The sequence below is a fragment of the Lygodium microphyllum genome, chromosome 14 (assembly GCF_053477565.2).
Source record: "Lygodium microphyllum isolate KBCC chromosome 14, Lygodium_microphyllum_v1.1.10, whole genome shotgun sequence".
NCBI lineage: Eukaryota > Viridiplantae > Streptophyta > Polypodiopsida > Schizaeales > Lygodiaceae > Lygodium > Lygodium microphyllum.
In genome coordinates, this window is record NC_141148.1 from 119015934 (window position 1) to 119038536 (window position 22603).

At 40.8% G+C, this 22603-nt stretch overlaps 1 protein-coding gene across 1 annotated transcript; it reads right to left on the minus strand.

Annotated features, from left to right (window-relative positions):
* Positions 1-14935: 14935 nt before the first annotated feature.
* On the minus strand, positions 14936-21269 carry NDHT (Chaperone DnaJ-domain superfamily protein). The gene is made up of 2 exons (XM_087693286.1): positions 20788-21269; positions 14936-15528 (listed from the first exon to the last, which is right to left on the minus strand). The coding sequence occupies exons 1-2, from the start codon at positions 21156-21158 to the stop codon at positions 15105-15107; spliced, it is 795 nt and encodes a 264-aa protein (XP_087549412.1). The 5' UTR covers positions 21159-21269; the 3' UTR covers positions 14936-15104.
* Between the last annotated feature and the right edge of the window lie 1334 nt (positions 21270-22603).

Sequence of the window (22603 nt, forward strand, 5' to 3'; positions counted from 1 at the left end):
GATCTACGTCGACAGTACGCGATTTGGAGGCCAGAGGAGAGATCACACACAGACAGGCACAGAGACGCATGCACCGCTTGACCCGCCGTAAAAAGCGGGAATGGGAGGAGGAGAGATATTGGGATATATACCACCTTCTTATGAGCAGAGATTGTGCAGAGGCATGGAGGCTGATCAGAGAACCACGCTCACCCACACGGATACATGACCCTGCAGTATGGCATGGATACGCACAGAGTTTATATCATGTACCTGCACAGTCGCTGATACCTACACCATGTACACCCAGACCGAGTATTTCATCATTTTTCACCACTAGTATGGTGAAACATGCTATCTCATGGTTACAGCATGGCCGCACTCGAGACCAGTTTGATCTTCAGGCAGAGCATATTATATATGGCAGAGACACATTGGCTCCACTCATTGCTCACCTCTTCAACCGTGCATTTTCTGAGGGGTTCCCTGACTCGTGGACAGAGCACACCATTGTACCTATCCATAAGTCAGGGGATCCTATGGATCCTAACACGTATAGGACCATCATGATTGGGCTAGTTTTGGCCAAACGTTATGGCACGGTGATGGAGGAGGAGCTCAACACGCTGGCAGCGAGAGAGTGCATGTGCGCACCCGGACAGGCAGGGTTCAGACGGGCATTTTCTACCATAGACCACATCTTCACTCTCCGTTGCCTGGTTGACCATACACGAGTCAAGAAACTGAGATTGTATTGTTGCTTTGTTGATTTCCGCAAATCCTTTGACACGGTTCCGAGAGAGAGGCTTGTCAGACGCCTACTTGATCTGGGGGTGGATGATGACATGATGTGGGGTATTTATGCACTATATGAGCGGGTTACTGGCAGAGTCAGATGTCCGGGAGGTATATCAGATCCCCTTGTGAGCACCATTGGTGTGAAACAAGGATGCCCACTCTCACCGACTCTATTTGGGCTATACATTGATGAGATAGCAAAGTTTATTCAATAGTGAGCCGGTGGAGGTATAGATCTCAGTGGAGCCACAGTTCATATCTTACTATATGCAGATGACATTGTGTTGGTCTCAGATTCAGCTTAGGTATTATATCAGCATTTATTAGCATTAGATGATTTTTGCATACAGAGAGGCATGACAGTGAACCTTGGTAAAACCAAGGTTCTTATATTCCATACATCAGCTTAGATACGCAGACAGAGTATTTTCATGGCAGCAGGAGGGAGTATTGAGGTCACTAGATCATATGTATATTTGGGAGTCACCTTTACAGCAGCTTCAGGGATTTTCTCGATGACACAGGCAGCTCGTGACTGCCTCACTAGAGGATACTCAGCATTGGCTCTTATGGAGCGACAGTGTCATCAGGCATATTTCCAGGAGCCCCGCACCAAGGGGTGGCTCTTTGATACTCTAGTCACTCCAGCACTGATGTATGGAGCAGCTATATGGGGGCCAGGCCTTGCCGATTACGTATAGACATTGATGGAGAGACCTCAAGTGATCATGATATCTAGATTGATTCGCAGCAAGGCCTCAGTCCCACATGACATTGTGCGAGCAGAGCTTGCCACACTGCCCATGCTAGTCAAGGCATTATTTCAAACAGTCTGCTTCCTACACAGATTTCAGGATATGGACAGAGATCACATTGCATATAGAGCATATATGGCATCTTAGGAGATGGCTCGAGCGGGGGATACCACATCATGGTATGCACAGACTAGAGCTTGGTTTGACAGACATGGGCTGGACATTGATAGACTCGCACCTCTTCTATATGATACTCAGGCTCCCACTTACACCCTCTCTCTCTCTGAGAGGAACAGAGTCATCAGACAGGAGATATGGCATATTTATATATAGAGGACATGGGCACAGCCACTGCCATCGAAGATAGCACATTATTATACACAGTTCTTGAGCATATCAGAGCAAGGATTCATAGAGATTCGGAGATATATGCAGATCTATATGCCACATCGATTGAGAGTTCTTATTGGGCAGCTCAGGGTTTCATCACATCAGCTTATGATTGAGAGTGGCAGAGCCGGTGGCATCCCACGGGAGGAGAGGATATGCCCCCTTTGCATATCAGAGGTGGAGAGTGAGGAGCATTTTGTTCTCAGATGCCCGGCATATTCAGAGTTGAGATCTAGATACACATTGAGCAGCTCACTTCAGGGATGTATTACTGATATGGATCAGAGATCATTTGGCCGTTTTCTAGGAGAGGCATGGCACATCAGAGAGCAGAGCACACAGCGGGTCCTAGTCAGAGAGGGCCCACCCAGACGACTATTACACAATTCTTTCAGACAGACAGAGTGAGAACTACTGTACCAACCTCCAGCCAGACCTGTGGGCTCACACTACAGCAGGCTGAGGACCAGCATACCCGACGCCGCACGAGGATCCGTGGGTTTCGGACCCCACAGCCACATCGACAGGAGATTCGGAGGATTCTTGATCTACATCGACAGCAAACTGAGATCCGACGACACTCGACACATTGGATATCAGACCTCCAGTTGGCTCTTTCTCCACCGCCGATGTACCACATCCTGCATCCAGGAGGGATCACCTGCTATTAGCGACTTTGACTATTGCTACTACATCCCAAGATAGTATATCTCCCTGCATCTGTTACATATACACATCGCACCACTTTATCATAGCCGACAGTTGTTCCCCTATCACAGCCGACATTTGTTCCCCCTTTTGTAGCCATTATCTGGAGTACCAAAGCTACATACGCACATACACATACACGACACCTGTCACACTCACACCACCTTATTTTCAGTTTCCAGTTTTTAGCTTTTCATTCAGCACTTTTATTTTGGATAGCTGGAGCTCATCAGTTGTATCACAGTTTGTCTCATAGGCCAGTTTTGGTCTTTAGAAGACGTTAATATAACTTTCTTTCTTTCTTTCTTTTCTCTCTCTCTCATAGGCCATCTGGCTTCTTCGAGATGTAAATACATAGAGAGAGAGAGAGAGAGAGAAATTTGTGTAATAGACTCAAAAAATAGACATTCTTTTCTTTAATTCTTACATGCAACTCATTAAAATCCATCATGTAACTAAACTCTTAGTTAACCTATATACACTAGCATGCATAAGACTATATCCTTTTGTTATTAGCATTCTTTTCAAAAAGTAGACCACTTAAGTCAATTCTTGAAGAATCACTTTGTCATGGCACCATTGTAATAGAATATTCCCTAATGCGCAATGCTAACAAAAAGAGCTAACTAGGAAAAGTGCACTTGAACTCAATAGATAGACCTCATACAAACTACATTGTTGTGGCAAATAAATTGACAACGTTGATCTCATCATGCATTTAAATTCAATGCTAACTTGAATACAAGGCATAACTACCAAATTAACAGGTTTTCCAATCCAAATGGGGAAAAGTGTCTCATTGAATTTCAAGTTCACAAGGCTATCTTGTGAGTTGTGGTGGAAAGTTATACATGACCATAAATAGGCAATGGGGACTGTAGGACCACATGTCATTCGTTGTCCCACATTTCATATCACTAGCATCGAAAACCATTGAAAGGTACTACTAGGTCAAGTTATGTTTCTTCCAAATTTCAAAAGTTCTATTTAAGATCGTTTTGGATAGTCTAAGCCAATGATGTGCTACTTACAACATGTGTGCAGTTTGGAACCATTATTTGTACACTCAATTACAGAGTAGAATAGGCACCATTTGAGGTGGATGACTGCATGCTCTCTCCACAATGATAATGGAGGATAACTCAAAAATCGATTATTTTCTTCAATCATCTTTCTGGTGCAGGAAATGAAGTGACTAGCCAAGGCAAACAAACACAATAGGATCGGACATGCATCCAAAGGCTACTGGCATCATTCCAAAAGCTGCGCCAAATGGGGGTAAGGCTCAAGAAAATTGTGTGTCGACATCCAAATCATTTAATAGTGAATTGAATGAACCATACACTTCAAGCGCATCTCCATCAAATTGCTCCAATGGTTATGATGCTTTACTAGCTTTTATGGCCCTAAGTGATGCTCACAACCTTTCACCACATACATGGATACTTGATATAGGGGCCACCTTCCATCTTACCACCAATAAATAATACCTTAGTAACTACAAAGAATTAATAACACCACGAGATGTAAGATTTGGAAACAATAACACCCTTATAGCTATAATTGGCATGGGTGATGCCAACATAGAGTTAACCGATGGCAAAGTTCTCCTTATTAGGGATGTTTACTATGTGCCAAATTTAGCCAAAAACCTTATTTCTATTGTCATGGGATTATTTGCCCATGGTCTAAACATAAAAAATTTATCCTTTACATATATCACTTCTTCACTTAAAATCTAGGCATGCTACATAGAGATTTGCCTAGTGCAATAAGTCTTAAAAACCTAAGTCCACCAGTATATGGCATGGTGTAATAAACATGGGGCTCTCTACCTTAAAATACAATAAATTTATCATGGAACCAGATGGTTGATTTTGGTTACTAACTCTTATCCATCCTTGCATTACTTACATAAAGATGCTACAAGTTCTGTAAGTCATGGAACATTAAACAAGAGAAAATTGTTAAGAGCATATGACTTGGTAGGTTCCCTTGGATTATATTTTTCAGAAGCCAATGAAGAGGATGTGTACTTATAACACTCAAGAGCTTCAAGTGTATTCACAAGTAAAGTCACAAAGAAGATGGAGTTGTCCAAGTCAACTAAGTGTGGGACATTGTGTATGCATTATCTTTGCCTATGTGGACTTATTATGGTTCAATAGAGCTACATAAGACCTTCCATTTTTTGTGCCGTTTTTTTCAGGCAAAACTTAGATTGAATCAGGGCGCCATGGATAGAGGAGAGGAACAGGGGCCAAACCACCACACAAAGGAGAAGCTCATGTCATGCAACCACAAGTGACTTTAGAAGACTCAACTTGAACTATAAGTATCTCTCTTCCCATGCATTGACGAAAATGGAAGGCCACTCTTGTGAGGGGCCTGCCCATCAGCTTTCCAAGCACTCTTTTAGCGGTCTATCGAGAAACAAATCTAAGCGTCGCTACCCGGCACTCCCAGGGAATGTTCCGAGTTTTGTCACCTAGGGTTTTCCGAATCCGCCTTGCAATGGAACGTTCACGACCGAACCCACTAGGATTGACCTGAAATTCGGGTTCCTAGTTGTCAAGGTCTCCTGTTAGCATTCTAGCGTCGAGTTTTGGACATCCTACTTTACGCAGAGATATCCAATCTGAATCAGACCCATGCCGCACTTGGTTCAAAGAGAATGGGAAACGAGAGGGATGCGCTGCTCAACCTCTCTGCCCATAGGGCATAGTCCCATTCCGGTCCCCTAAAACTGCATGAATCGGGTTCTAACCTAACAATGCCTAAAGGTCGAATAACGATAAAAACTTGTGAGAAGCCTCCCAGTTCTCTAGAACCACCCTGCCATAGGACAAACCCGTCAGGGGTTCCGCCCACCTGCTTCCCTTAATAGCTCTAGTTTTCTAATTAGGTCCTACCACATTTATGTGTGACACTTAAAGTTAGCTTCATTAATTAAGTCTTTTAGGGAACAGGGTTCGTTCGCATAACTTATAGCACAGACACGAAAACAGAGCAAAGCAATCTATTGACAAACAAGATCAAACAAGTTCCTTAACTTATCTTCAAGTTAATCTTTGTCTCCCGCCCATACAGGAGAAATTATGTACCGCTTCTGTCCAACAGAAGTATCCCTTCTGCCTTGCAGAAGTAACTGGTCCAATTCACATGGCACCACAAACTCAATCCTTTATCTAGAATAGGATCTCCCAACATGCCCAGATGTTGGGAGCCATGGAGGTCTTCAACTCCATTCTAGACCTAGCAGGGGGTGTCCAGAGCTCCAACTGACCCGCAAGCTGTCTAAGAGCAAAACATCATTCCCGTGGTTGGCCTTTTCACCACTCAACCTTCGGCCCATGAATCGAGCAGTGCCCTCTCGAGTTAATACGCGGTGCGATCATGGAGGTGATCTACCCTTGCAATATCTCCTTCCTTACTTAAATCCTTTAAGAATCAAGCACAAACAAGGCATTCAGCCCTAATATCATTCTCCAAGAAAACATTCCTTTATTCCCATGGCGACTTGTCATCGTAGACCCTTGCCATGCATTTACCATAAATCGCAAGCACTTGGAATAATCATCCAAACAACAACTAACAACCAATTGAATGTAAAAGCATTTAGGATGTGGTTCGATCAATCAACAAAACCAATTGCATTCTTTCCAACCAATGCAAAAATAGACGATATAACATTTTCATCGTATATTTGCTCTCCCCCTTGGGATCTAAGAGCAATATTATGCAAAAAATGTTTATTAACACTTCCTTCCTTCGGCTAGGGCATATGTTAAGGGTTCAAACACTATTCATGATGTAAATTCTATAGGTCACTTATCTTGATTGATAACCCAACCCTGAATTTGGATTGGCAAAAGTCATCATTATTCAACGAATCTCAAGACATCCTAGTTTTAACCCTTATGATCAATTTCTTGTACTAGCTCTTAGTCAAGTCATGAGGCAACTAGAAAATTATCCTCATATATCAAACATGTTATAGGCATAACGTGTGAATACTTAATAAGATAAGTGCGAGATAATCTCAAGTAATTAGACTCCAATAGGCCGTGCATTGAGCTAGAATCTAGTTTTTCTTAATATTTGGGCTCTTAGACTAAGTACTTTTGAAGTATCTAAACTTTAAACTAGCACTTTCTATTCATGATTCTCAATGTCATATTCTTTTAGTAATTATGCTATTTATAACCCTTGACTATACTTTAATCTAGCACTTGTATGCCCAATCTTTTAAGGTCGTTCTTTTTTACGACTACGCCATTCATAACGCTTGAATAATTCTTCCTTGTAATTGCTCTACTAGCAAATAAGTCATATGTAACTAGGTGTAATTATCTTCCCTTGATATATGCACTTCACAAACTCCATCTTCCGAGTAGGCGAGATGAAATCTATCCTTTCCCATGACCTATACTCGTGCAATAGTATGGGGCCTAACGTATCTCATACCAGAATCAAAGCAAGCATCTATCGATTTGAAAATACATTACTTATGACCGAAACCGCAGTTGGATTGACGGTGATGCCTTTGCCCGAAGCCTTGTTGCTGGTTGCAGGATTGTCATCCGCACGCGACATTCTTCGCTTGGAGGCCATCGTCCGCAGATAGACTCAAGAGATTAAGAAGATGGAATAGATTCAAGATGGGAGAGCGTAAGAGAAGATGGTTAAGTCGAGGATCGAGATAGAGGGAATTGAGCTAATTCTCTTCCTTGCAGCCTCTCGGGGTGACTCCTCTCTCTCTCTCTCTCTCTCTCTCTCTCTCTCTCTCTCTCTCTCTCTCTCTCTCTCTCTCTCTCTCTCTCTCTCTCTCTCTCTCTCTCTCTCAAGCTCTCTTTCAAGCTCTTCCTCACAATCTCTTACAGGGGTATCCTTCTCTCTATCTCTCTCTCGCAGCCTCTCGAGGTTTCCTTATGTCCCCTTATGCCTCTCCCATGCCTCGTATTTATAGTGAATTAGAGAAGAGGGCTTGTGGTTGAGAAGTGGAGCTCTTTGTGGAGGGGGGATCTTGAAAAGATCAGTGATCTAATGCCCAGATCATAAATCTGATGGTTCCATTGGCTTCGAAAGGGGGGTAAAACCCCAAGACCCTTGATTAGAAAGCTCTTAGTTCACTCCTTCTTTTTTTCTCTGTTCAAAGTGTTGTCTACTACTTGTGTACTGCGATCGTGGCACGCGTAATTCCGCAAATCCTCTCTTTATTTTTTTCTTTTTATAAAATCTCCAAACTAACTAAAATATCACTTGTTTTTTTTTAAATGACATCCAGTTCTAAAAATCTCCATATCTTTTTTTAGGATAATATCTAAAGTATCTAAAATATACTAGTTTTGCCCAAAATCTAATATTTTTAGACCATCCAAACTATACACATTATCCTAGTGATTAATATAACTCGTAAGTTTCGTTCACGTTGTAATTTACGTGAGGGTGGCTACAGTCCTTGCCAATCCGAGAAAAATATCAAATTTACGACTCTTGATTTTTCTAAATAAAATATTTTAAATTAAATAAAAATTATTAATAATTAATGTTTGTTAGTTTTTACCTTAGTTAGTCTTTAGTTAGTAATCTTACTAACTTATTAATTGACTAATTAACTTTTAAACTAACCAACTAACTTTTATTGTGTGGAAATATTACATCCTCCTTCCCTTACAGAAATCGAGGTGTCCTCATCTCGAGAGAAATGGGGGTATCATTTTAGAACCTGTGGGTTATGGGCCCACCATGGTTTCACTGTGCTACTCTGATCACTCAGAGGCATGCGGTCTTTTGAAACAACAACCTATGGTATTTGATATATCTGAGTCTTGGTTACAATAGAAAATTTATTGTAGTTACATCTCATGGATATCTTCCTAAGCACTTGGTATGTTCTAGATCACTGGAGCTTGTACAACTTTATTTCTTGTAAGCTCAAGTTCTCTTCGAGTTCCATTGGGGCAATTGATATAGTTATGTCCAATGTTGTGGCACTCAGAGCATCGGTGTTTAGGGTGCTTTGGACATTCCCTTTTGAAATGACCTAACTCCCTGCAATAGAAACAACGCAAAGCTTTATCACTTGTGGTCACAAGATTTTTGGTTGTCCTTGGTAGGATTTTCTTCTTTAGACCAAATTGTCCTAGGATTCTTTTAGTAGATTGAAATGGTCATTTATCTTGGAAACTACATTCCTAGATTGTCATGTCCTTAGTTCGGGACTGAGCTCCATGGAAAATTGGCTTTGCTTGTAATACTAAAGAATACTTCCAAGCTTCGACATTCTGGTAAGACCCAATCTATATTAGTTAAGAAGAAATGACTTAAGAGAAATTCATTGCACATTAAAACTATCATTCCTTACTAGAGTATCTCTAATCATTTGCAAGTTCTAGGCTCAAAATAGATGCAACTCATGTTATTCAAGTTAATTGTAGTCACAAGAGTAAGGTTTATTCCAATACAAGTTGTATTTCATGTCGACAAAATTTCTAGGATTTGTAATAATCCTGAAGTGGTGTAGTAGGTTCTAAGTCTTCGTCTTCATCTGATTCCTCTATATATCTGAAGACTGCACTTGTGTAGCTTCGTTTTCTTGGAGGGTCCATATCTTTTGGACTTAAGTCAGGGCAGTCTACTTGGACATGTCCTAGTTCATTGCAATGGAAACATTGACGGTAGGAACATCTCCTACGGATGTGCCCTATCTCTCCACATGTATGGTACCCAAATCTCGGGAGTCATCTTTACTACAATTTTCCAATTTAAATTCTTGGACGATTGGATTCGCTCGGAGTAATGCGTCTTGCAAGTCCGTTGGATGCATTGCTTCAAGACGGTGGTTCAGAGGAATGTTTAGGCCATGGCAAAACTTGGATACTTGCTACGCAATATCCATAGGTGGTGCGTATTTTAATAGGGTTACAAACTTTGAGTAGTAAGCTTCCAAAGTTAATTCTAATTGCTTTAGCTTGAAGAATTCATTCATCTTCAAAGTCTGGTAGGTTGGCGGAAGGTATCGTCCACGTACAACATCTTTCAGTTGAACCCAAGTAACAACGGCTTCAAAAACACCTTCATCTTTGAACCATTGCTTCCACCATAATCAAGCCTAGCCAACTAACTTAAGTTTGGCTATCATTGCTTGATTGGTAGAGGCAGTTCCCGAAGCAAAAAAATAGTCATCCATTGACTCAATCCATATCTCTGCCTCTGCTGTGATGTCTATCCCTTCTCCATCAAACTCAAGTGCCTTAATTTGCTTGAGAAGGAATTTCTTCTCTTGCATGTCAACATTCGTAGGTGCAAAAGGTGCCTAACAATCAAGCCACACTACTTAGAAAAAAATTTTAGGATATGTCTACAAACCATACATTAATCAATCACGTATCATTACAAAATTTCGCTCTGATACCAACTGTGAGGTGCCCGCCCATCAGCTTTCCAAGCACTCTTTTAGCGGTCTATCGAGAAACAAATCTAAGCGTCGCTACCCGGCACTCCCAGTGAATGTTCCGAGTTTTGTCACCTAGGGTTTTCCGAATCTGCCTCGCAACGGAACGTTCACGACCGAACCCACTAGGATCGACCTGAAATTCGGGTTCCTAGTTGTCAAGGTCTCCTATTAGCATTCTAGCGTCGGGTTTTGGACATCCTACTTTACACAGAGATACCCAATCCGAAGCAGACCCATGCCGCACTTGGTTCAAAGAGAATGGGAAACGAGAGGGATGCGCTGCTCAACCTCTCTGCCCATAGAGCATAGTCCCATTCCGGTCCCATAAAACGGCATGAATCGGGTTCTAACCTAACAATGCCTAAAGGTCGAATGACGATAAAAACTTGTGAGAAGCCTCCAAGTTCTCTAAGACCACCCTGCCGTAGGACGAACCCGTCGGGGGTTCCGCCCACCCGCTTCCCTTAATAGCTTTAGTTTTCTAATTAGGTCCTACCACATTTATGTGTGACACTTAAAGTCAGCTTCATTAATTAAGCCTTTTAAGGAACAAGGTTCCTTCGCATAACTTATAGCACAGACACGAAAATAGAGCAAAGCAATCTATTGACAAACAAGTTTCTTAACTTATCTTCAAGTTAATCTTTGTCTCCTACCTATACAGGAGAAATTATGTATCGCTTCTGTCCAACAGAAGTATCCCTTCTGCCCTGCAAAAGTAACTGGTCCAATTCACATGGCACCACAAACTCAATCCTTTATCTAGAATAGGATCTCCCAACATGCCCAGATGTTGGGGGCCACGGAGGTCTTCAACTCCATTCTAGACCTAGCAAGGGGTGTCCAGAGCTCCAACTGACCCACAAGCTGTCTAGGAGCGAAACATCATTCCCGTGGTTGGCCTTTTCACCACTCGATTTTCCATCCATGAATCGAGCAGTGCCCTCTCGGGTTAATACGCGGTGCGATCATGGAGGTGATCCACCCGTGCAATATCTCCTTCCTTAATTAAATCCTTTAAGAATCAAGCACAAACAAGGCATTCAGCCCTAATATCATTCTCCAAGAAAACATTCATTTATTCCCATGGCGACTTGTCATCATAGACCCTTGCCATGCATTTACCATAAATCGCAAGCACTTAGAATAATCATCCAAACAACAACTAACAACCAATTGAATGTAAAAGCATTTAGGATGTGGTTCGATCAATCAACAAAACCAATTGCATTCTTTCCAACCAATGCAAAAATAGACGATATAACATTTTCATCGTATATTTGCTCTCCCCCTTGGGATCTAAGAGCAATATTATGCAAAAAATGTTTATTAACACTTCCTTCCTTCGGCTAGGGCATATGTTAAGGGTTCAAACACTATTCATGATGTAAATTCTATAGGTCACTTATCTTGATTGATAACCCAACCCTGAATTTGGATTGGCAAAAGTCATCATTATTCAACGAATCTCAAGACATCCTAGTTTTAACCCTTATGATCAATTTCTTGTACTAGCTCTTAGTCAAGTCATGAGGCAACTAGAAAATTATCCTCATATATCAAACATGTTATAGGCATAACGTGTGAATACTTAATAAGATAAGTGCGAGATAATCTCAAGTAATTAGACTCCAATAGGCCGTGCATTGAGCTAGAATCTAGTTTTTCTTAATATTTGGGCTCTTAGACTAAGTACTTTTGAAGTATCTAAACTTTAAACTAGCACTTTCTATTCATGATTCTCAATGTCATATTCTTTTAGTAATTATGCTATTTATAACCCTTGACTATACTTTAATCTAGCACTTGTATGCCCAATCTTTTAAGGTCGTTCTTTTTTACGACTACGCCATTCATAACGCTTGAATAATTCTTCCTTGTAATTGCTCTACTAGCAAATAAGTCATATGTAACTAGGTGTAATTATCTTCCCTTGATATATGCACTTCACAAACTCCATCTTCCGAGTAGGCGAGATGAAATTTATCCTTTCCCAGGACCTATACTCATGCAATAGTATGGGGCCTAATGTATCTCATACGAGGATCAAAGCAAGCATCTATCAATTTGAAAATACATTACTTACGACCGAAACCGCAGTTGGATTAACAGTGATGCCTTTGCCCGAAGCCTTGTTGCTGGTTGCAGGATTGTCATCCGCACCCGACATTCTTCGCTTGGAGGCCATCGTCTGCAGATAGACTCAAGAGATTAAGAAGGTGGAATAGATTCAAGATGGGAAAGCGTACATGGTTCAAGAGGTACTTGTATTTGTGAAGTAAATGAGAAGGACACTGTCTTATGCACCTATCTCTTAATGTGTACTCTCTTCTCTATTAAGAGGAGATCTTGGAAAGCATAGAGGCTCTGTTTTGGACTGTTATATGCAACCCATTACTCTCTTTATGGGTTGAATCTCCGTTTTGCAAAGCACCTCTTATACGGTTCAAGAGGTACATGTATTTGTGTAGATGAAAAGAAGGGCAATTCCTTATGTACCTACCGCTTGATGAAGTCTCTCTTTCCTACCAAGAAGAGATCTTTGGTAGAAAATAAAACTTTGATTTTAAACTATCATATTCAGCCCATCACATTCTTTGGGCTGATTATTGTCTCATTAACATTCCAAGTTCTACTCTTATGATTTATGAAGAAAACATGCTCTGCTTACTCTTGTAAATGCTGCATCTAAACACTCTTGCCTTGAAAGGGCATTGAAGACACTCTTTGGTAGATTATTTGTATCATCTTGGATTATTCTTGGCTGCCCAAAACAAGGAATTAATGGGCTAAAGCTTTACTTCTGAACCACTTCCTTAATCTTGGTAGAACATGGACTGTTCTTCGCTCATATGAGTAACTACGAGCTTTACTCTTTGTGAGTAAATTTCAAGAACATCTTTTGACACTATTAAGATAAACTTTTGAGCTCTTCTTCTCAATCTAAACCAAGATATTCATGGGCTAAAATCGGTAAACACAGAATCTACTTCATCTCCAAACATTACAAGTACAATAGTATCTTGCTTCCTCTTCATTCAAGAGAGGGTTTAAAGAAGTCTTTCAGAGATTTCTTGCCATACTTTGGAATTCAACTTGGCTATTCGTAATAGTCAATCCATTAGCTGAAGCTTTTATGCAGCTACTTAATTCATGTTAAATTGATCTAAGTCATGAAACTCATGAACTTTTCATGTAAATACAGCTGCAGTGATTTATTCAAAGGCTGATATAGGCAATCTTCTTCTTGATCCTCTATCTTCATTATCACTTGAAAAGATAAAGTGTCTTGAGCATCTTCTTCATGCCTAGGCTGACATAGGCAACTATACTCATTGGCAAGGAAGCGCAAGACTCTTCTTGTATCAATTGAAGTCGTACTCCTATTTACAATTCATCCATCTTTGTGATCAAAAGTTTCAAGACCTTAACCCATCCGTCTTATGTATCAATCTGTTTTTCGAAGTCAAAAGTAAATGGCGAGCTGAAGGTTGTGAAGCTCATCTCGAACCTACAAACAATTGCTTGTATCCACCAATCTCTTGAAGATACATCTCCATCTATCTTGTCCAGTTTTCTTGCCAAACCCCTATGGTGACCTTCAACCCTACGCGCAGCGACATCTTAGTAAACTTACTAACAAAAATACTTCCTTAGAATTTCATCACTCATTGTATCATAAATCATACATTACCTAATGATAACCTTTATTCAGTCCCTTGTCCGAAATTTAGTCGTTGATATCTCTTGGGCCAAAGTCAACTGTCTCACGAATTCTATAGTGCCACAGATTTAAATCACATTAAATATTCCTCTCTTTTATGGCACTATCGCTTAGGACATTTAAATTTAGCCACCATGAAACATATTCAAAATCCCCAATTAGCTCGTAATTATACTTTTCCGCGTAATTGTGATCTAACATTGTGTGAAGGTTGTCTTTTTGGAAAGATGGCCAATAAAAAATTTCATCTTATTCGTGATAAACTATCATCTACCCCATTAGCTACCACATGTAAAATATTTGTTAATGACTGTCCCTCAAATTCTCGTGATAAAGGCTACATGTTCCAATTTCCTCAACCATGTGAGCTTACTTCTTGACAAAGCCATTGAGTGCAGAAAATTTTGCAGAATGCTGCAAGCACCTTGGCTTCATTCAAATCGTCAATGGTGCGCTCGTGTTATAGGGCTGTGATGAAATTTATGTAACACAAGCAACTGATGAAATTGTAAATAACTATGTAAAATCCAGTTAAATAAACGGTTTGACAAAACGTCGACTGCCAGCCCGAAGGGCGTCGTCTCTTCATGTATATACATATATTGAATTAATCAAATTATAAATTCGCTGCCTCTGTATGGATTATGGAGAGAGCCTGTGTTGTGAATTACTACATGTATGAGACATGGATTTGTGGAGGATACACTTATTGAATACGACTTTCTCCATGTGATTAGACCAATACCTACCTAGTGAAACTATAGCATTCCCAGTACACTTCAATATACACGCATCAAACATAAAATACCCAATACACGGGAGAGTTAAATGTTCACGTATTTGAAAGCTTCCATGTTAAGAGGTGCACCTGGTGTCTGAAGGAGAGAGTCAAACATTAATTTCCACCACAAACCATTCATGCAGTATGTACAGGACAATCCAGCTAAGGTTATGCAATAACTCATCCATAGGATTTCTTTTAGTTCACCTCACATAATGTCAGACTATGAGGCTACGTGACGGTAGGCAAGACTTCAAGGCTTGCCATGTGCATATGAACTTATAAATAAAGGGGATTAACAGTTTGGCACACTCCAACACCGCTTGATCGGAAGATCATCAGGCGGCGAATATGTGATGATCATTACAACCCATAACTATACAGCAATGTCTTAGCCAGACACATAAAAGCCACTCCCCCAGCTGTAGCAGAGGCAATCACATCCCTCCTCTACAGATGGAAGGCATTGCTCATGATTTTTAAAAGTAGCTTATGTACAATTGCATAAATTTACTCTTTAAACACTAAGACGTATGTAATACAGATGATGCACATGATAAGAGCAAACGCATCGAACATAAGAGCTGTAATGATTTGAGGACTCAGGTCATAATAAGGACCTCCATAACCATCTCCCTCAGATTTTGATACAGTTACAGTTTGAGAACCAGGTCCTCTTTGAGTCCGATCTGCTTCATAGGGCCATATAAACCTCCCTCCTTGTTGACGAGAAGCTTGCTGTGCCAAACTCCAATCATAGAATCGTCGTTCCTCCACGTTATTCAGGATAGCATAGGCTTTTTGCAGGCGTATAAACTTTTGGGCTGCAAGATCAAGGGGTAGGGAAGTTGTGTCAGGATGATACAGCTTCGATAGTCTCCGATATGCAGCCTTGATCTGTTCTGAGTCAGCGGTAGGAGGGACCTCTAAGAATCTGCGCAGTTCAAGCTTTTCTCATTGGCCAGCAACTAGATTAAAGTAGAGTATGAATTACCATACATACTGATTTCATACACACAATTTCTTGGACGCGATTATGGTTTCTTATAATGAAAGGAAACCCCAAAAACAATGTTAAGATTGTCCAAATCAGTTTCCAGAAGCATTATTTCATGTCAAGTTGAAGGTTCAGACAAAATGCAAACGCCCGTGATAAAAAGCAAGTATGTTGGCCTTGCCCGCAAGGGCATGTTATTGTTATGGTTGAGGTGGCTCTTGATTAGAGCAACCAAATTACTCCAAGATAGATAAAATCCCACATCAATTCTATTGTTCTTATACACTTTTTCCACAAATGTGGTGATTTGTGCTAGCAGACAGTGTCATGTATAGTACTCATCTCCTACCTGTGAGCCTCAGAAGCTCTAACACTGATTGTTTGTCGTTTTGTGTCTTAGACACTTATAGATGGAGATGGCATCAGTGCATTTCATTTTTGGCACTAAGACCATTTTGGTCAATTGAGTGGTGGACTGACCTAGGCACCCACGTTTTGGGCCTAGCCATTTGTATGCCAATTGTGACCTCAATTGGTCTATTTATAGCCAGTCTGTCCCCCCTCACTCCATTCACTCACTGATGCATCAAATCAGTCAGCCCTCCTCATTCTTCTCTCTACAGCAGCAAAAACAGAAATGCTCTTTACCAAGGCCTAAAAATGGCAGAAATCTGCTGAGTATTTCCTGCAGAGGAGAGAGAAAGCTAAAGAAGAGAGAAATCTCTGATTTCCATGCTCGAATTTACTACTGCTCTGCTCGAAATGGCTGAATGACTACAATCCACCACCAACAAGAGCCCCACATACAATCACCTATCCTTGTGGGCCCCAAACTTGCTATCACTTGCGTGTAGACATTCTACATGGGCTATCACTTGTCTCCAATGGCCTCTTGAACAGCTAGCAGCAACTGTCTAATAACCTCCAATGGCTGGACTGATCACCAATGTGGCTGGAAAATTCCAGCAACATCTCTCTCTCCTTCTCTCCCAACCTCCACAATATTAGAATGAGGCTTCACCAGCCTCTAATAGCATTTCCCTCACTTGCATGGTCAAGTTTTGCCAAGTGGCAACCTTCTAAATGCATAATCCAGCCATTTAATTAACTTTTAGTAATTAATCATTTTGAAAATTAATTTAGCTATTTGTCCCTGCTGCCCAAAAAATTAGCAATATCTGCCCACATTTAAATTGCCTAGGCCATTGACTCCCAAGTGGTTCTATGCATGAATTGACCCTTGAACTAGTATTAATTCATTAATTAATGCCTAGTTCCTAGTATCATGATTGACAGTTTTGGTTAAATAAATTCTCTGGCTCAAAACTAAAACTAGGCACCACCTAGTACTTGTCCAACATAACTTAGTACAACATTCGTCGGTTAAATAAATGCCCTAGGTCAAAACTAAAACCAAGTACCACCTAGTGCTTGTCCAATATAACTTAGTACAACATTTACCTTTGACACAATCTAGGGGCTCTTGGCCCATTATTGTGAATTAAATGCCTTGCATGGCACACACATTCTCACATTTGATTAACAACTAAATCAAATGTTAAGAAAAGCATAAAAAATTTCACATCCCCATGACAAACCTCCCCCATTGAAATCCTTCCAATCCATTATTACACTGCAATTTGTCAAAGTCATCCATTGCCACAACTAGAAATATATGCTAGCATCATAGTCAAACAACATGTACACCTATTTCTTAGCCATGCCCATGATCTCTGTATGCCTAAAATTCCAGTTACTTAAACAAGTTATGATCCACACACATGAATCATGACCACTATCAAAACCATAAGGGGTGCATCTCCATACCAAATTCCAATATTATTCTAACCACCATGACTAAGTAATGCATAAACTAAGCATAACCAATGCCTCATAGCAATGATGTACCACATAATATTCATGCAAGGCATATGTACTTCTCTTGCATGACATGCAAATGTACATTGCATATCATCCATGAGTTCCATATATGCCTTACAAATGTACATCACATCTAAATGTACATTCCATGTACTCCATACATACCAGTTGCCTTGCAGTATAGTTTCAAAGCCTAAATGCAAACCAAACACATCTACATATCAAATCACAATGACTAATACATTGAATATTGATCCCAATGGAAAAAATATTGTCACGATACAATGATCTAGATGCAAACTAAGTACATCTGAGATCCCCTACATAACTTAGTTATCCATCACTAGCGGAGTGGAGGTGCAACCTTCCCTTTATGCATCACGTGACACCCAATGCTCTGGACCCTCTTACTCCATTAAACCTAAATGAGCACAACCCAAAGTCGGCTCGAAATTGAAACACATCAAGGTAAAGTGCATCACTAAGGATAAATTCACTCTCCTCCATCCATCTGCATCCTTCCATAGGTAAAACAGTCCTGAAATTTCACCAAGAAGGACATGGGAACCTTATCTCTAATTCTTCATGCCCCAATACCTACTCTAGGTTCTAGGCCTTTTTCCCTCTAGGCAACACAAATCCGTGGAAATTTCACATTGCTACAATTCTAAGTTAACGAGCAGGAAACATTGCATCCAATTGACAAGCCTGTCATGTGTAGCTAGCATGCTAGGAGCATTGGATTTTATGAAACATTCATATTTGTATACTTTGAAACATTGCAAAATGATTGTGCATGGGAGTTTGCATACTGTTAGCCACAGCAGATAGATTTTCCCACACATTACAAGCATTACTAGCTGCATTTTCCTCATAACCAGCACTATGTCAAGCATTTGCATGAGCAACATTAATACCATTAGTCCTAAACACAGTGAGCTACATATATGCATTGCTAAACATACTTCTATTAGAGATTTATTTATATCCCCTAGATAGACATTGTCAGGCTATTGTTGTAGAATTTGTTCTCTTGGACACAATTACACATTCTTCTTATGAAGTCGGACATTTCTTTGCAATCTACAAGCTATTTCCAACATTCCCACAAGCAAGAGGGCAGGCCAGATAGGCCATGTAGGATGCCACATGGCAATCCCTTTTTTTTTTTGCACCGCATTATTGATTATTATATTGACCTATTTATTGAGTGGTCTGCAACAGTCATTTACCACTTGTCTGTTTCATGTGGTGAGACAAATCGGCTCAAGGAGATATTTGTCAGCTCACTTGTACATCTGCCTTCTTCGCTTCAGCATTTACTTACTATAGATTTTTGCATTCTACTGTCTCTTTTCTCTCTCCCTTGTATTCATTGTTATTTAGACTTATCCATATGCTTCCACATTTGCTGCACTCTAACGTGGAATCATAGCAATGTAGAAGGGTTGATTGAAGTCTCTCTCATCCAACATGTTTGCCAAAATCATAATCATATATGCAAACCGAGTCTATGATGGTTTAAGCAATTCTTTTAAACTGAACTTTCAATAATAACTTTATTTTTTTGTGTGACAAATTTCACCACTTTCATAGCTTCTTCCAAGACAGGCTTTACCCAAGAAAGTTCTACAATATCCTCAAACAACAAAGCAAGGCAATGGCATGTGCAACGGATGTAAAGAAAAAGGTTGGCAACTCTTGCTCAACCAAGTGACCATCACGAACACAATTGGCAACATTGTCCATGCACACTTGGACTACATTTTGAGGCCCCACTTCAAGAATGACACTCTAAGATATACACTCCTGACTTATACTCACCACTTGTAAAAACTGATCACAAGAATGTGGAATCAAACATGTATGAAACCATTACATTGATCAAGGGTCGACGATGTGCACCAAACCATCCATCACAAATAATGCTACAACCATATCTTTTCCATTTCTCTCTAAGATCAAGCAAATCTCTTTGCACACATTAGACCTCATCATCCAATTCTTTAGTGTGCAAGTGATGGTATGAAGGGGCCTTGAAGCTTGGGCCGACATTTCCGATTGCCTTCCCCATGTCAAGAAAGTAAGGACTCTCCACCTTTGCATCCAATGCATCCTCTGAACTTATGGAAGCACTTACATGCAATCTACGAACTGCATCTTTTACATCTTGGGGTGCACTAGAGCATTTATCAACCCCAAATCCCTTAAGTCCCAAGATGTGGACACAAATGCTAGCAGGGCCACCATTCCATGTGTGGGAACAATATTTGCACTGCATAGTACACTGTCCATTCTTCAATTTCTGCAATTCAGTGATGAATTTCCACTGAGCACTCTTTTCCTTGCTTACGAACCATTTTGAGTTATGACCTGAAAAAATGAGATGAGAGAGAGAGAGAGAGAGGATGGGGCTGAGTACTCAGCAATGAGCACACTGTAGTCTACACAGCCTTGAGGGGGAGGGGCGCGGGGAGAGAGAGAGAGAGAGAGAGAGAGAGAGATTTGATTCCTGCAAGGAAGTCGGCTGAATCTCGATTTCTGATTTAAGAATTGAGAGAAGTGAGAGAGAATTGGAGATGTGGAGATGGCCATCTATTGCACTGTCCACGTAAACGTGATAATACACATCCAAACGTCTCGACTAGTTATTCATTTATTGAAAGTAAACATCATAAACATTACTACGACACAAAACGTAACATACGACATTTCCACCTAGCCTCCATACACTGGACGAAACATTTGCACAAAGTCCTAGAACACAACGTGGGCAGAACGTTTAGCCCGAAACAATTTGTCTCTAACCCAAGAAGAGTGACAAGCATACACTCTGAAGCTGGTGCCGCATAGGCAGTCCTTCACAGCCATGTAGAATGCCTTAGCACCCTTAGAGAGACATAATGGGGATGCTTCTACCAACACTGATCCTCTGTAAGGGTACTCTTTCTGCAACAAGAGAGCCACTTTCCTAGCACAACCCTTACGCACCTTTCCATCAAGTTTCAAGACCAGTAGGGTTGGAGGTGCCCAATCCTCCACATGACGCCTACTCAGACCGAATCTGCTCCATCTTCTTGATGTGCTCCACTGCTCCCTCATGGTAGGAGACTCAGATAGCTGCAGTCTCCAGGCCAGCCTGCCTGTTTACAGTTCCTAGAAACAACATACTAAGCTCTGTAGGAGTACCTAATCCTTAGCTAAGCCTAAGCTTGAGAACGATCGGAAGAATACATACAAGCACAGATCTCCATAGCAAACATACAGATGGATAAAACAAGTCGGATTTAACGAAACGGAAGTCCGATCACTTACTCATAGTGGCTGTCGCGGACCTGCGCGACAAGATTCGCAAGCAGATTATCAAGCACGAAGCTCCTTCCACCAGAAAGGGAAGCCGCGTTGTGCGGCTGAGAAGGCGGGGATTCGCCGAGCCAGCCTTCGTCCTCGGAGTTCCAATGAATGCGAGTGTCCACGGAAGGGTCAGGGTTCCAAGCCTTCCTCCTGCTGCTGCTGCTGCTGCTGGTGTTGCCGTTGTTTGTGTTTGCTGAGGAGCAAGTCGTGTGGATATGGCGGGGAGAGGGAGAAGCTGGAGGGACTAGCCATGGTGGAGAGGCCAGACGGAGGCCAGAGGGCAGACGAAGCTGCGCAGGTTGCACTAGTAAGCCTGTGCCAAGCCTTGTCATATTCTCTCTCACGTCAGTTCACATCCTTCGTTTGCCATCCCTCAATAGTACGACGAGCACTCCCCTTCACGCCACAAATCTCGCCTCGTATCGAGGCCACACATATCTACATCTACATGCCTACTAATACGAGTTATCTATATGCCTTAGCGTAACGATCTCTTACCTTGTTTTTCCTTAATCCAAAAACTAGTTAGTCTGGTCTTAAACGCGGTTGTATGGTTTGCAAACTTGCACCGCTTTGCAATTTTGTGATCACATGGTCTTTCCTCACAAAATAAGGCGCAAATGTTTCACCTTATGTAAAATTTCACCAATCTAAAGCGGTTATTTATTGAGACTATTCACATATAAGTATGTAGCTAACCATGTGCTTTCACAACATATATGTGTTTACATGTAATAATGTATTTCGGGGTCAAGAGGGGGGGGGGGGGGGGGCACATGCACATTATTGCACTACTTCTATCCCTTTTGTCAATTCATGTCAATACAATTGTCATCTATTTATTATATTGCATAATTATAACAAAGGTAAAATGTTCTTCATAAATTCCACACAAAAAGCTACAACCTATAGGAGCACACATTAACGAATGATTTTTATGTGAGCAAGGCATATAATTTTTTGGGTAGCATTGATGCTCGCCTTTGTTGGCAAAATATTAAGGGGTTGTGTTTTGAATCACAATTATACTCCCTGGCATTCCGTGCGCGCTTCGCATGCACCGAACACTAGGCCGTTTCACAGCAACTTTGCTGCCTCGAAGCGGCAAGCAAAGTTCACTCGACAATCCATTTATCATCTTTCTCTCTCCTCTTTTTCCTCTTTGTTTCTAATTTTTTAATTTACTTTCTCTCTCTGTCTCCAAATTCCCTATGTCTAATTTTCTCTCCCCGCTTTTCTTCTCTCTCTCTCTCTCTCTCTCTCTCTCCTTTTATTCTCCCCCCTCTCTCCTCTCTTTTCCTTCTCTCTCCCTCTCCTCTTTTTTCCTTTTTTTCGTCTTCTTCTCTCTCTCTTCATTCTCTTTTTAATTTTTGTCTTTTCTCTCTCTCCTTTTTTTCTCTATGCTTTTCTTCTCTCTCTCTCTCTTAAAGTATGTAAATTTTATCTTTTTTCTATATATAATTCTCTCTTTATGTTTATATTCTCTCTCTTCTTCTCTCTCTCTCTCTCTGCCCCCTTTTCTTCTCCTCCCCTTTCTCCTGATTTTCATTTTTTCTTCTCTCCCTCTCTTTTAAATTTTATTTTTTCTTCTCTCCTTCTCTCTCCCTTCCTCTCTCTCTCTCAAAATATATTTAAATTTTAAAAAAATTATCTTTTCTCTTTTTTCCCCTCTCTCTTCCTCCTTTCCTCTTTCTTATTATAATTACTCTTCTTCTTCTTCACTTCTCTCTCTCTCTCTCTCTCTCTCTCTCTCTCTCTCTCTCTCTCTCTCTCTCTC